Source organism: Clytia hemisphaerica, unplaced genomic scaffold (assembly GCF_902728285.1).
Source record: "Clytia hemisphaerica strain Z4C2 unplaced genomic scaffold, Clytia hemisphaerica genome assembly, whole genome shotgun sequence".
NCBI classification, from domain to species: Eukaryota; Metazoa; Cnidaria; class Hydrozoa; order Leptothecata; family Clytiidae; genus Clytia; species Clytia hemisphaerica.
This window is the reverse complement of record NW_027103638.1, coordinates 1,429,281-1,443,867: the sequence shown is the minus strand read 5'-3', so window position 1 is coordinate 1,443,867 and position 14,587 is coordinate 1,429,281. Positions and strand designations below refer to the sequence as shown.

General features: G+C 34.9%; 1 protein-coding gene across 1 annotated transcript; it reads left to right on the top strand.

The window, feature by feature from the left end:
* Positions 1 to 5,462: 5,462 nt before the first annotated feature.
* On the top strand, positions 5,463 to 13,627 carry LOC136802788 (uncharacterized). The gene is made up of 3 exons (XM_067059552.1): positions 5,463 to 7,001; positions 11,778 to 12,026; positions 12,688 to 13,627. The coding sequence occupies exons 1-3, from the start codon at positions 5,484 to 5,486 to the stop codon at positions 13,570 to 13,572; spliced, it is 2,652 nt and encodes an 883-aa protein (XP_066915653.1). The 5' UTR covers positions 5,463 to 5,483; the 3' UTR covers positions 13,573 to 13,627.
* Positions 13,628 to 14,587: the final 960 nt, after the last annotated feature.

The window sequence follows — 14,587 nt, the reverse complement described above, 5'->3', positions numbered from 1 at the left end:
TGTGAAAATGTTGATTAGGTCATTAAATGCAAGTCCAGAAAAGACGACTCGCCATTCAAATCGGACGGTTTCTACATGATTTGACGATAAAAATGAAAATTTGTTTTTCCTTTTTCGCCGTTACTAGCTCAATTTTTAAGAATAAGGAGCAATCTTTTTACCAGTGTATAGCAAAAGAAATTCTTAACGCAATGATATTAAATCGATTCTTGTAAAACTGTCAAAAATCGACATAGCGAGCCTTTTTTCCATTGTTTTCAAGAAACTGTCTCCTTACATACTCCTTACATTCCTCTGATTATACTTCCAACTCCATGGAGTTATTTCATAGATTAAAGCTTGTTTATCAATCACTATTTATGGCACTAAACAGCACCAAATCTCATGAAGGTTTCCTGGGGAAGGTATGTATTATTGAATTATATAGTGTCTTAATTAATGGATGATAACTAATAGAGTTATTACACGGTACAGAGTACAGTGTCCTAAAGGATGATGATAACCAGCAGTAGGTAAAAAATCAAGTCCGTTTTGATATTCTGTTTTGAAGGTCCAAATTCCGGATCTTCGGTTATGTAACACCCCTGTCTCACAGCCCCGGTAGAGCTTTTTTCCTCAGCGGGTATAAAAATTCCTTTTGAAATCCCAATTAGGATAGCAATTCTATTGTTCCAAGGTTAAAAAATCCAGTGGGATGGTTTTGGACGGGAATTTTTAAACATTGAATTTCGAGTCAATTACCCAGTGGGACTGAAAGTTCAGGGCGTTTTCCGACCGAGGATGAAATTTTTGCCAACTTTTCCAGTGGGGTTGGGATCTCAGCGGTTCTGTGACACAGGGGTGTTACGTAGTTAAAGTTAAAATATTGTGAAAGTAATTTAAAAGACATTCAGATAATTCCTGAATTCCTAAGACTCCTTGCTAAGACATTGACTATTTAGCTGGGTTGAAAAGACGTTTAAATTGAAAGTAGTTCAGGCTTATACTTTGATTTCAGCCTAAAAATCTTCCAACAGTTCAATTATTGTCATATGTACAAGTTTTGTCTTACGTAAAGCTTTCTATTTGATATCATAATAGTACAAATTGCTGGTCCTATTGTTGTTAAGTTGTTAATAGGGAATTCTAATATGAACCTTTCCTAGTTTTTTTCATTTTTGTTGAATTTTATGTTGCTCTGTACAAGTGGTGCTTGGAGTGAGAGTTTTTTGAGAGTTTTTTGAATTTAGCATTTGTGAAACTGAAATACATTTTGACAATGTTAAAGCTAAAAACTAATGTTTCAGTTATAACCTTTGAAATTGGTGGCGGTGTTTAATACAGATTTCTTGTTGCAATTAATGGCCGAATTACCTAACCGATGAGTTTGTCAAAATTTTACATATGATGCAAGTTTTGCTAATGTAAACTGCGGTGCGCCAGCCTGGGCAGATGCTCCCAAGGTACTCCAATAAAACAGGTGTAGTGTTATGTTCTGGTTTTTATTAGTTGTAGAACTTTATCGCTAACACACCTTTCTCAGGTGAGTATTTTCATCTCAAATTCACCAGGCAAGCATGGACAGTGTCGCATAAACCAGAAATTTTTGACTGGGCTAACCTACATAATGTAATTAATAACTGAGGCATGACCATAAATTTCCATATTCTTCCCGGGAAGGAAAATCTCGATTAGTTTTGATCGGTATGAGCAGTATCATTCTCCTACTAGGGCTTAAGATTAGGTCATTTTGACACTATTTTTAACCGGGTTATGCACAGGGGTGGATTTGACCAGCACGCTGTTACAAGTGTGCTCGCTACATTTGGTTTATACATCATTTCAATTCAAGCTTTGGGATTCGGTATATTGATCAATTTTATATTTGTATACACGTCACTTGCAGAATGTCAGAATGCTGCTGATTTCTGATGATGTAAAAAATAAAAGCTAGCTTGCTTTTATATGCTTTTCTGAAAGTGTGAATCAAGCCTTATATGAACTATATAGTAGAATTGTTTTATTTTGTTGAACGTTTGAATTGAAACTGACCAATTTAAGGATTTCCGAACGGCAAATGGGAGATGATTTTATGTCATTAGCTCTCATGGTCAGTCTCTAGGCAACCAACTTTTTCGTTCTGAGATTCATTTCCAATCTTTTTAAACTAATAACCAAGAATGATTTTACATGTGTACATGGCGTTCTATATTCTAAATGTGTTAAAATGATGTTCCAGTTATAGCACTATCAATATCAACCTTTCTACTTTGTTTTTCGACTCAAAACGCTTAAGTGCGGGATCATAAGTGGCATTTTTCTTGCACGAATACCTTTTTTCATGGCTGTCGGCCAAAATTTGGGCAAACTAGAGCGAGCATTTTTGGGATATTTTTCTTTTTTGGCTGAGACCTACCCATTTAGGGCGCCCACAAGATATTTTTCGATGAGGGGGGGGGAGAGTGTGTGGTAAACCAAGTTGTTCATCGTTTCATTTCATCCTCAATGAACAATGAACAAAAGAGGTCAACTTGGCCAAAAAATGTAACAGTTTTATGTTTGGTTTGTTTCAACCGAAATTCGGTATGAATATTGTACCGAACTTAAATTGTTTGTATCCCTAAATATCAGCTTTAAGCTTCCAGTTTTCTTAAACCAAGTTAAATAAAAGACAGAGACAGTGCTACTGTATTAAACTAAAACTTTTGACTCTCTTAACACCTTCCTGGGGGGGGGGGGCACTCAATTTCTAAACGACAGCTTGTGCCGCCAAAAAAATAGCTTTCAAAATCGGACCCACAATGCACCCCATAAGCAGTGAAAAGGTACTCTTACATTGAATTTTACCGAACGTTTTTGACCCTTACAGTGTATTTTGAATTCATATCTTATTTTACTGAAGCCGCCTGAAAATGAGCCTTAAAAAATCAAAATTGGTGCGAGTCAAAACTATAAAGATTCATCAAATTTTTACTGTTAAACTTGCAAGTCAGCCGTCCCCAAACAAACTCATAGTGTATCCAGCTGAAAGAAGACCCTTATTGTGCACTCTATCAAAAGTACACCCTTACATTACAGCGCATTCCGAGGGTCTTACATATGAGCCCCCCCCGGAAGACCTTGGACTGCGACATGCGATATGGTAAAAAACCTCATCCGCTGTAAAATCTTATATCTTTGATGTCTATTAGGTACTCTAATGAACGCACTTCTATATATTTAGCTTATCATCATGATATAAGGCATTCTTTATGCAAATTAAACGGTTGTCGTGACGATACCACTAGTTATCATTTTAATTATATAATACGTCTACATTTTGAAGCTGGTAAAAGATTAATTTCCGAAATTATTTGACAAGACATGATGATGACATTCATGAACACAAACTTTTACATTTCTCTTTTTATTTTTTAGTTACTCGTAATTTACTGAGAACTTGCACTTGTTCCCTCATGTGAATATTGTTCAACCTTTTTGAGATTGGTACAGGCTATCCTACTCTTTCCTTTGACATACTTTATTCATAAGCATTCTCAAGAGATACTGCTATTTCTTATAAAAAATAGATTAATATTTAGTTTGATCAAATGCAAACAGAGAGTTCATTTCAGAAGTCCCTTTTCTCATCTTTAATAGGTTTTATCAGGAAAACCACGAAAAACGAGTTATTCTGTTATTTTTTGTCTCGTATTTCTCAATACACGTTTCTGTTGATAGATTTTATTTTAAACAAAATACTGCATTATGGGTTACAGCATGTTATGTGTATGGGAAGTTTTCTTTGTTGTTTTAAAAGTGAAACTTTCCATGAGACTTGGAAGGCTCTACTGATAGATGAAACTTGGGAACGTTGAGATGATTCACGGTTGGCGGATGAACGAAATTGGCCCTTTTTCAAAGGGAGTTGGATATTTGCACGGGACATACTTGAAAAGTTGGAGGGGAACCCGGAAGCTCTAAGTGGGAACCTTAAGACACCTCCTTTTAACAGACCCGGTAGGATTTTTTCCGCCACTGGGGGTAAAAACAATGGACTGAGACTCGATTAGAATTGATATTCCCATGTTTTTTTACGGCTGGGGATTTGAAGTGTATTGTTTTCGAGTCAGAAAATTCTGTGGGGATGGAAAAATTAGCACACTATTTTGAGGATTCGCTTATCTGGTTATTTTCATCAGGTACAAAAATAAGAGTATAATTTTCCACTGGGGATGATATCCGAGTGGGTCTGTGAGAAGGTGGTGTCTTAAGTGAGAACTCTAATTGGGAACCCTAAGTGGATGGGGACGTGGGTGAGAACCCTAAGTGGAAACCCTATGTGGATGGCAACCCTAAATGGAAAACCCTTGTGGGTGGGAACCCTAAATGGAAAGCCCTTGGGGGTGGGAACCCTGAGTAGAAAGCCCTTGTGGGTGGGAACCCTGAGTGGAAACTCTATGTGGGTTGGAACGAATAAATATAATGAACGATACGAATTACGAAATACCTTATCGGGGAAAAAATACCCGACATTTTTTCCCCGATAAGGTAAATGAAGATAGTTTCCTCTCTAACCCCTTGCCTTCGGGTCTTTAAACACAATAAGCTGTCAACCCTTTCGGATAGCACGCGATTTTTGTAAAGTTAGTTGATTTACGGAAGACAACTAAAAACCGAAAGTTATAAGAAGGCTACTATAGAGAAAAAAATGCAAAAATGTGAATTTTTTTTTTTGTACGTATTCCACATACCCGAGTCTCACTTTCTAGAGACTTTTTGAAGTATCCAAAGGGAGTTTCCCTAAGGAAGAATATTACTTACGTGAATTGGTAAGTAGGGACAGTTCTAAATTCGCCCGATTCGCCATTAGTGCTAGCTGACTTTTAATGGCTGTTTGGGACACTGAACGATTGAACTTTTAAGAAGTCTCATTGAAAAGCTGTGAAAGTCTATTTTTTATTTTTTGACATTTTTCTAGCTTCGCAACATTAAAACAGCTTTTTCAATCTCTTACATCAAATTTCTGAAGAACGGAAAGGCCGTTTGTCATGAAATTTTCAACAATCACTGAAAGTTTAGCCGTACATGTGCTGAGTGTTGTTTTTTTTTCGAATCGTGAAATTCACTCCTTCGGGTAATCGATTTATTTTATCCATCCGATTTTTTTAATTTTTCAGTTTTTAAGAAAATTTTCAACTTCAAAGCTCTATTTAAGTACGAAAAAACCTCAGAACACGCATTGGTTATCAATTAGGACTTTTTGCAAAATTTTGACCATTTTCAACAAACGGTTGCAGACCCTTGAAAACGAGCTTTTTTTCCTAGCAACGGGGATCACTAAGGGGACCAGGGTCAGTTTAATGGTCGGAATTGTTACTTTTTAGGAAGACTCGACTCTTACCCACACTCTGACAGAAAAAACTTCAGTCAACGAGTTTGCTGGATTATTTCTATAGGAGTCACCTTAACCCTGATTTCTCTGTTTTTATTATTGTAGTGAAAAAGCAAAAAATAAAAACACGATGTTTAAACTTGATCAAGATACATTGAAGCTAAGGCCAAAGGCTATTGATGCTCTTAAATGCACTCCGACGAAATCTCTTTATCAGCAGATATTAAACCAAACAACATCCATTCAAAATAATGAACAACGGTTTAATTTAGGAAATGGTCAAAATTTCAATGACCCTATACAGGCTGCAGAGCTTCTTCTGGAAAGAGAATATGGTGATTCCTTCCTTTTTCTTCCCACCAAACATGATCCCATCTTGATCCCTCCATTTTTTATATCGACGAAGAAAATTGATGCAAATATTCAAGATCGATTGAAAAGCATTGCAAATAACTTGCAAAGGGACCAACCAAAGTATTGGTTTACAATTGAATTAAAAGCTTTCGTATGTGTAATTGAAGCGAATAAAGACATTGGAATTAGCAAAGCAAAATTTGGTAGTTGGATTTTGAATATCAAGATCATGTATCTTTTGTCTGATTATTCAAAGGAATCATTTGTGCACATTGAAAGCAAGTCGACATGTGATGTTCAAACTTTCTTAGCGTCTTGCTTTAGTTATCTTCCTTTGAATGATACTTTAAGGTATTTATTGGAAGAACTCTCAAAGGAGGATGATGTAAACAATGTATTGAAAATGGTTGATAACCTTCTTGGGAAGACATCGCTGGTTGAGGATCCTGCTTTGAAATGGCTCTTTGAAATGCAGTTTAGTGATATCCGCGGTGAAAACATTGAAGAATGGTTTATTGACCAGTTATGGGAGATGGAAATGAATGATATCTTGCGGGAAATTGTCATTTTAAATCTAGCGAATATCAATTCTGGTAGTGACAAGAAAGTCAAAGAGTTTGACCTTTTCATAATCTCCTGGTCACGAAAGCTTATCATTAACGTCAATGTAAAGAGAAAATTGAGTGAAAACGTTTTTGAGCAATTTGAAAAATCTCACAAATTTTTAGAGGAACAGTTAGGGGACCAACTAGGAGCAGGATGGATTTTCTTTCCAGTTGTTTGCGTAGGAAAAAATATCGCTGAACTCTCCTCACCTGATCACCATCACATTACTATGAATACCTGCTTGAAGACATGGCTTGAAAATGTTATCAAAAATTTTCCTCTGGTTCAAGATACCGAATCATTGGGACAATTAAGAAACGCTTTGAAATTTATTATCTTTCCTATGCACATGTCAAAGAAATATATTCCATCCCAAACCAAAATTTCCTGTTGGTCTGAACATATAAAATCGGCTTACGAGTCGATCTCCCATTCAGACAGTCTTTTGTTCTATTCCAAACTGCAGCTTTCTATTTTGAACAGTGACCATAGTCGGCTCATCATTATATCTCCCGGTTTTGGAGCAGGAGAGACAATCTTGCTTCGTGAGAAAGCCATGTTGCTTGCCAAGCAAAACGATCATTTGAGTGGAAAAGTTATGTACGTTGAATCGAACACTATGAAGGATGCAATCTCATCGGAGAGTACGTTAACGTTACGTAAATCAGGTGTCATGGTAGAATTCATGGTATGTTGTATTTTTGTTTTAATTTTAAGCCTTTTACAAACCATTCTTAGCTTTCTTAAATGGAAGGTACGCCGTCCCGTGCGTGAATGTATCTTTTACTTCAATGAAATTGTTGACTTTTATTTTTAAAAGGAAAAAGTGGTTGCATTTAAAGGAACGAATTTCTTTTGGCAACTGTTTAAGCGCTTTAAGGTCATTAATCGGATAAAATGAAGTCGTACTTTAATCGGATTAAATTTCGCGAGCGAAAAAAATCGCGAAATTTTCTGCATTTTCTGTAGTCGAGTTTTGAAAAAATTTCCGTGGATTTAATTTCGCAAACAAGCCTGAAAACAGCTGGAAAATAGCCATTTTTTGTCATAAATGGAGATTTTAGACTGGTTTTTCTGCTGAAAATGCGATTTAAAAAATTTTGAGGTGGATTTAATTCCGCGAGTCAGGAATCTCACGCGTTTTCGCGAAATTTGATCTCGGGAACAAAAGTGAAAATAACTCAAAATTGAATAAGCAAAGGCAGTTGCAATGGACCCAAAGAAGGTAATTGCAATTGAAAAAGGTGAATAATGTTGCAATTGAACATGTGCATGTACTCTTAGGTGCCAAATAAACGGGGGGGGGGGGTTCGAATAAATGGGGGGGTTGGAAAAAATTTTCAAATCAAATAAACGGGGGGGACCTAATTACCGGGGGGGTTGGAAAATGGACTTTTAAAAACCCTAAAAAGGGTCAAAATAGACTAAATTTAGGCTTTTTAGTGTAAAACAAGAAACTTTCCTTTTGGGATCTGGGAACTTTTTCAAAAATTAATAAACGGGGGTGGTCCTAATAGCGTCCGTGGGGGTTGGAAAAAATTGGAAAAATTAACAAGCGGGGGGGGGCCCGTTTATTTGGCACCTAAGAGTACTCGAAATTGAATAATAAAATGCTATTTCAAGTCAAATTTAAGCAAAGGCAATTGCAATGGACCCAAAAAGGTAATTGAAATTTAAAAAGGCGAATAATGTTACAATCGAATAAAAAAATGCTATTTTAAGTCAATTTTAAGCAAAGGCAATTGCAATGGACCCAAAAAGGTAATTGCAATTGAAAAAGGTGAATAATGTTGCAATTGAACATGTGCCTGTACTCGAAATTGAATAATAAAATGCTATTTCAAGTCAAATTTAAGCAAAGGCAATTGCAATGGACCCAAAAAAGGTAATTGCAATTGAAAAAGCGAATAATCTTGCAATTGAGTAAGTGCATGTACTCGAAATAGAATAAAAAAATGCTATTTCAAGTCAAATTTAAGCAAAGGCAATTGCAATGGACCCAAAGAAGGTAATTGCAATTGAAAAAGGCGAATAATGTTACAATTGAGTAAGTGCATGTACTCGAAATAGAATAAAAAATGCTATTTCAAGTCAAATTTAAGCAAAGGCAATTGCAATGGACCCAAAAAAGGTAATTGCAATTGAAAAAGGTGAATAATGTTGCAATTGAACATGTGCATGTACTCGAAATTGAATAAAAAAAATGCTATTTCAAGTCAAATTTAAGCAAAGGCAATTGCAATGGACCCAAAAAAGGTAATTGCAATTGAAAAAGGTGAATAATGTTGCACTTGAACATGTGCATGTACTCGAAATTGAATAAAAAAATGCTATTTCAAGTCAAATTTAAGCAAAGGCAATTGCAATGGACCCAAAAAAGGTAATTGCAATTGAAAAAAAGCGAATAATCTTGCAATTGAAATAATCGTTTGATTTCCAATCTTATTGGAGTATTCAATTTCAAGCACAGGGGCCTTGAAATTGAATAAGCCAATAAAATTGCAAATCAAATTCAATCATAGTTAATTTCAAGGGACATAATGAAATTAATTTCGATCCAAAAAGTGAAAAATCTTGCAATTGAAATAGCGCATATACTTGAAATTGTCGACGCAATTGTAAATAGAATTTAATAAAAATTACAATTGCAATCGAATAGGCGAAGGTAAACCTATTGATAAAGCAAAACTTTTATAAACGAAGCCATTTGCAATGGAACTAGCGAAGAACTTTTCAGTTCAATAAGTGAAAGCAATAGCAATTAAATAAGTAAGGCAGCTGTAATTGGATAATCAGAGGAAGTACTTCTTGCGAGTGAATAAGTGAAGACAATTGCAATTGAAAAACTAAAGGTCGTATCGATTGGATATTGCAATTTGACGTCTATTCAATTGCAATAAAATACGCTACTCCGGGGGGGGGGGGCAGTCAGGAAAATTGACCGACGGGTGAGTGCGACGGTAAAGGGTATGTTTTTCAAGATTGAAAAGTGCATTGTGAAGGTGGACATTATATAACGGTGAAAATTTCAGCAAATCCAGGAAAGATTGTTAACTTTTGTTATATACCGTCAGTTGCTGGTACACCCTCTGCCCTCACCCCGGGACGCTACTTCAATAGGAATGCCTTCACTAGAGCAATGTCGCATGAACGAATGTTTGTCATAGTAATAAAAAATGTTTGCGTCATTGCAATCGAATTTCAGGCTTACTTTTCACAGCACAGATTAACCCTATAAGTACCACGGTCATTTTTTTCTTAGTTTTTTAAAGCAAATCGCTAATTCAAACTTTTAAAGCTCATATTTTCAGATCTGGAAAGAGTTAGAAGCTCGTTTATAGTTCGTTGGATAGCTTAGAGTCTCTTCTTTCTTTTATGACCCTTCAGCGCCGCCAAATTTAGGAAGAGTGGGTTGGGGCCTGAATGATAGAAAAGTGCCCATTGGTAAAACTTCAAATTAATTCGCTGGAGGACGGGATCAAGTAAAGCAGGGCCAAATTTGGAGGTTATTGGATCACTCGTTGACCAAAACTGGTCAAAAAAACGGTCAAAATCTTATAAAAGTAGACTTTTGTCAAATTTTTGCATTTCTTTGCATTTTTGACTTAAAATCTCGCTGGAAAGACTCACTTTTGATTTTTTTTTGCTTGACAATGAAGCCCAATCTAACTCCTACGAGGGCTTCGCCCTCCTACATAGCCTTTGTCTGATATATACGACATTGTGACTTAAAGGGTTAAGTGAAGGCCAATTGAAGCTCAGTAACGATAGAAAAATTCTCACACACAAAAGATATCAATGACATTTTGCATACTTTTGACGTGGACAAGGTTATTGCAATTTAAATAATAAGCAGATATTCAATGGGTAAAAGTTATTGAGATTCATTAACCCGAGGTGATGTAAATATTCAACAAGGCAAAGCCGAGTTGGATATACATCACCGAGGGTTAATAAATCCAATAACCAACGAAAACCTATGAACACCTATTGAATATATGTTATTATATACCTACCAGTGGATACCCCTTAAAACCCACAATAAAAAGTGGTACCCTCTATCTCATTGTTTAGTTGGAGTGTAAGGCTGAAACTTGTTGTGTTGAAAGTACGTTGTCTATGATTGTCTTCCCTAGCAGTGATGTTTTGTAGAAAACAGTTTTCAGTTTTTCACGAGGAAGTGAAAAAGTGCAGTTTTAGCTATTTACCCCTTAAAACCTACAAAATGGTTTTTCTCGAATAACTTTTTACAAAAAAGTTCTTTTGACCTCAAATTTTGAACAGTGATTCACTGTAAAGTTACTAATGTTATGAATATACCATTAGTACCTAAATGATCTCAAAAATATGTGTTAAAATCAAAATACCCCTTAAAACCTACAAAAATAAGGCTAAAAACCACAAAGTCCGACCCTTGCTAACGGGATACTCAAGCTGATGGATACAAATTTGGTGTTGCTTCGTGATTCAATGGTTCAAAGACTTGCTAGAAATTCATTCCCACAACAATATTTTCATTTTTCAGGATTTCATGCCCATAATGCAATTGTGTGTGGTTTTTTCGTCAAAAACGGCTACGAAAGGCCAAAACCTTCATTCGCTTCATTTTTGACCTATGGTTCTAATGTTTTCTAAATCTCCATCAAATTTGTGACATTTTGGTATGCAACATGACCAGGTTTTGAGAAAGTTGATTTTCAGATTTTATTGATCATCACCATAAAAGTGCTTTAAAGTAGAATTTTAAGGGCCTGTCATTTTCGTTGGGGTCTATTCACGAAGATGAAAATGATTTTTTCATACCTACCATAAGTATAGGTATCTAAAAAGTATAGGTTTTATGACCTTAAATTCAATTGTGTAATTTCTAGGTCCAAAAAACCTGATTTTTTGAAGGGATTTTTGATAAAATTTTAAATAACTTCGAATTTTAAGATACTTTAGCATCTTTAAAATCCTTAAAATTTGGTATTTTATGAAAGAACATTTATAAGAGGTTGTAAAAAAGTGGAACATACCACATAAAATTAAATCTGGTAGTTATGAAAGCCAAAAATGCAACATTGTGGGTTTTAAGGGGTATGTGGTTTTAAGGGGTATCCACTGGTACAGGCAAAAACAAAACACTAATTATGTCAATAGTCGAACGTTTCACACAAAACATTCCCATAATCGAACGTTTGAATGTTTTTCTTTTTTAATGATTTTCTTAATTACTTTGATAAAATTTGTTCATTTAATGAATTTCTTTGATAACAACAAGAGCGACAAAAAAATCAAACTTTGAAATCAAAATTTGAAAAAAAATCTACCGTGATATAATAGCCATAGTATATCAGAAATTATCCAATGGCTGTTTTTGCCTACAGGTATATAATAATCAACGTTATAATACGTTTACTATCGAAAATGAATGAAGACAATGCGTTTTTCATTAGTAAAAATTTCCATTTCTTAATTTTAGAGACCGGATTTATTCAGACTGATTCTTCAAAACAAATCTAAAGCTGTTTTCTTGGATGAATACATGATCAATAAAGATAGTGATATATATTTATTGGATCAGCTGGCAAAGTATCTTGAAGTTTTATGGGTGGTACCGAGCTCAGAATCCTTCCTTGTCAATTTTAAAGAGAAATTGGAAACGAATTTTGAAATTTTGGATGTATCATTGAATTTTGGAGATGGCAAAGCTGAACCTGAAAAGAAAAAGGTAATTAAGAAGCCATTTTTGAAAGCGAATTGCATAGCAAAAATTTTTTGATTTTAATTCGTTTGAGTTGTGATATCAACCATTATTGCCGACCCAAAAAAATATCAGCGTTTTGATTGGTCGAGAGCATCGCAAAAAAGAATTGACTCATCACTCCTCGTGCAATACTCGATATTCCACTCGTTTCGAAATTTTACCGATATTTTTCTTCGCCTAAAGGCTCGGAAAAATATTACGGAAAAATCTCGGAGCTCATAAAATTTTTCTCGTATTGCACGCGAAGTCGTATAATGCGATAACTAAAACATATCATCTAGCATAGTTTGAAAAGCCATAATCATCTCTATCATTTTGGGCTTTACAAAAAACGTGTTTTTTATTGGACTTTACAAAAAACGTGTTTTTTATTAGAACATCCAAAAAATTTTATGTCTAACTTTTTCAGTTTTAACTCCAAAGATGTTCTTAACATTTTCTTATCTTCACGATTTTGTGAGTATTTTTGAGCAATTTCTTAAGAATTGTAGAGTTGGCAAATAATTAAAATTGTCTTCTTGTTCTTAAAAGTTTGACCATCGAAGCCTTATGTTCTTATCTGGTTTGTTTTCATATGAAAATATCTAGGTCACTTAGAATGTATTCATTTAATGTTCTTTTTTAGTTCGAAGGAAATCCAGAGATCGAAGTATTCACTGAATATCAATCAAATGAAAACAAGAAAAAAGACGACGTGAAACAAATGAAAAAAGATATTTCAAAGGTGAGCAAAGAATTGAACGATGCAAAGTCATCTGCTGAAAGAACAAAGAATGCGGTTTTGGAAGATAGCAATGCAGTATTGGAGAGCTTCATGAATACAGTGATTCATATGACTTCCGTTCTTTCTCTTATAAAAATGCCGTCTAAGGGAGATGAGTCTACTCAAAATCTTTCAAGTTTTGCGTCTCAACAATTCAAAGATATCGATAACCAAGTCAAAAAGAATCAGAAAGAGGTCGATCAATTGAATAACACAATTGTCAATGTTAGCCAGAATTTAGCCAGCGTTGATATGCGCCATCAATTACACGAGAATACCTCCTTCACTGGTCATATGATATGGAAGATTGATAACCTAGAGCATCGATTTACTCAAGCTATTATAGGTCGTACTACAGCTTTGCACTCTGCTCCTTGTTATATTACTAAATATGGATATAAATTCTGCGCAAGATTGTATTTAACTGGAGACGGTCTTGGAAAAGGAACGCACGCATCCTTGTATTTTGTTCTAATGAAATCGGAATTTGATGTTCTCCTTGAGTGGCCGTTCAAGAAACATATCACTTTTACCCTAATTAACCAAGATAATACTGAAAGAAATATCGTGGAAACCTTCAATACAGATGTCAATTCTTCAAGCTTTAAGCGACCAACTAAGCAGATGAACATTGCTTCTGGATGTCCCTACTTCGCCAAACAAGATAAGCTGAGAAAACCTGAATTGGGATTTGTCAAGGATGGGTGTATTTACATTGATATAAATGTCCGAAATCAGGCAAATTGATCGTTTTGGTCATGATTTTTCAAGTCTTGCAAGGGTAAGTAGAGTGTATTGAGGATATCATTTAGTGGAGTGCATACACTTCAAAAGGGGTGCAGATTTAGGAGTTTAGTAAAAAAACAAGGTCATTTTTGTGGATATCCAGGGGTTCATTCGTTTCACATCAAAACTCATGGGTGTGCGGCGGGGGACAAATAACTTGAAAAATAAAATGAAGCATTATTGAACAGTTTCAAGCCTGTACAGTCTATCCCAAAAGAAGCGGACAATTTTTTATTTAAAATCAAATCCTCAAAACTCATTGAATGAATTGGGCTTAGAATAATTGAGATAATATTACAATCCTCTCTTCAATCAATTGATATCCAATTCCCAAGATGATTGCATAGGTTATTTGGAGATTGAAATATTAAGTAATCAAGTCATAAGTCATAATTTGGCATAAATTATGAGGATTTTACTTTAAAAATGTGTCCACTTATTTAGTGACACACTGTAATTTGAAACATTTTTAAAGCTTAACCTTATATGAGAATAAAGCAAGCCTGTGTGTAAGAAATTGTACAAATGCAATACAAAATATTACAAGTCACTTAAATCTATCCATGAATTGATATTCTCAAAACTGACCGATTTTTCCCCTGGAAAAGCCTGAAAAATATCTTTAAAATGCTTACCATTTTACCTATACGTGTAAATGTTGTTCATATTATGTAATGATTGTTTTTAATTACACCGTAATTTTTTTTTCACGGAACTTATATAAAATACAGTAACCCTATCTATCTAGCCTGGTTTTTTTTGGTTATCCGAGGGAGACATTGCTTTTTGATTAAATCTTGGAAAAATGATCAAAAACTAATTATTTTACATATCTCAAATAAAACGAGGACAAAATATATTTTGTTAACATCAGCATTTTCAACCCGGGTAGAGTTCTATTAATTGACAAAGTCAATCACTGTAACGATTAGAAATCCAACCCGGACATTCTGTATGGACGTAAAAGGAGATTTAA

Bases quoted from the DNA above. Each gene is read 5' to 3' on its own strand.
- LOC136802788 (XM_067059552.1), top strand. From the start codon at position 5,484: ATGTTTAAACTTGATCAAGATACATTGAAGCTAAGGCCAAAGGCTATT. The intron at 7,002-11,777 runs GTATGTTGTATT...TCTTAATTTTAG, and splicing joins GTGTCATGGTAGAATTCATG to AGACCGGATTTATTCAGACT. The intron at 12,027-12,687 runs GTAATTAAGAAG...GTTCTTTTTTAG, and splicing joins CTGAACCTGAAAAGAAAAAG to TTCGAAGGAAATCCAGAGAT.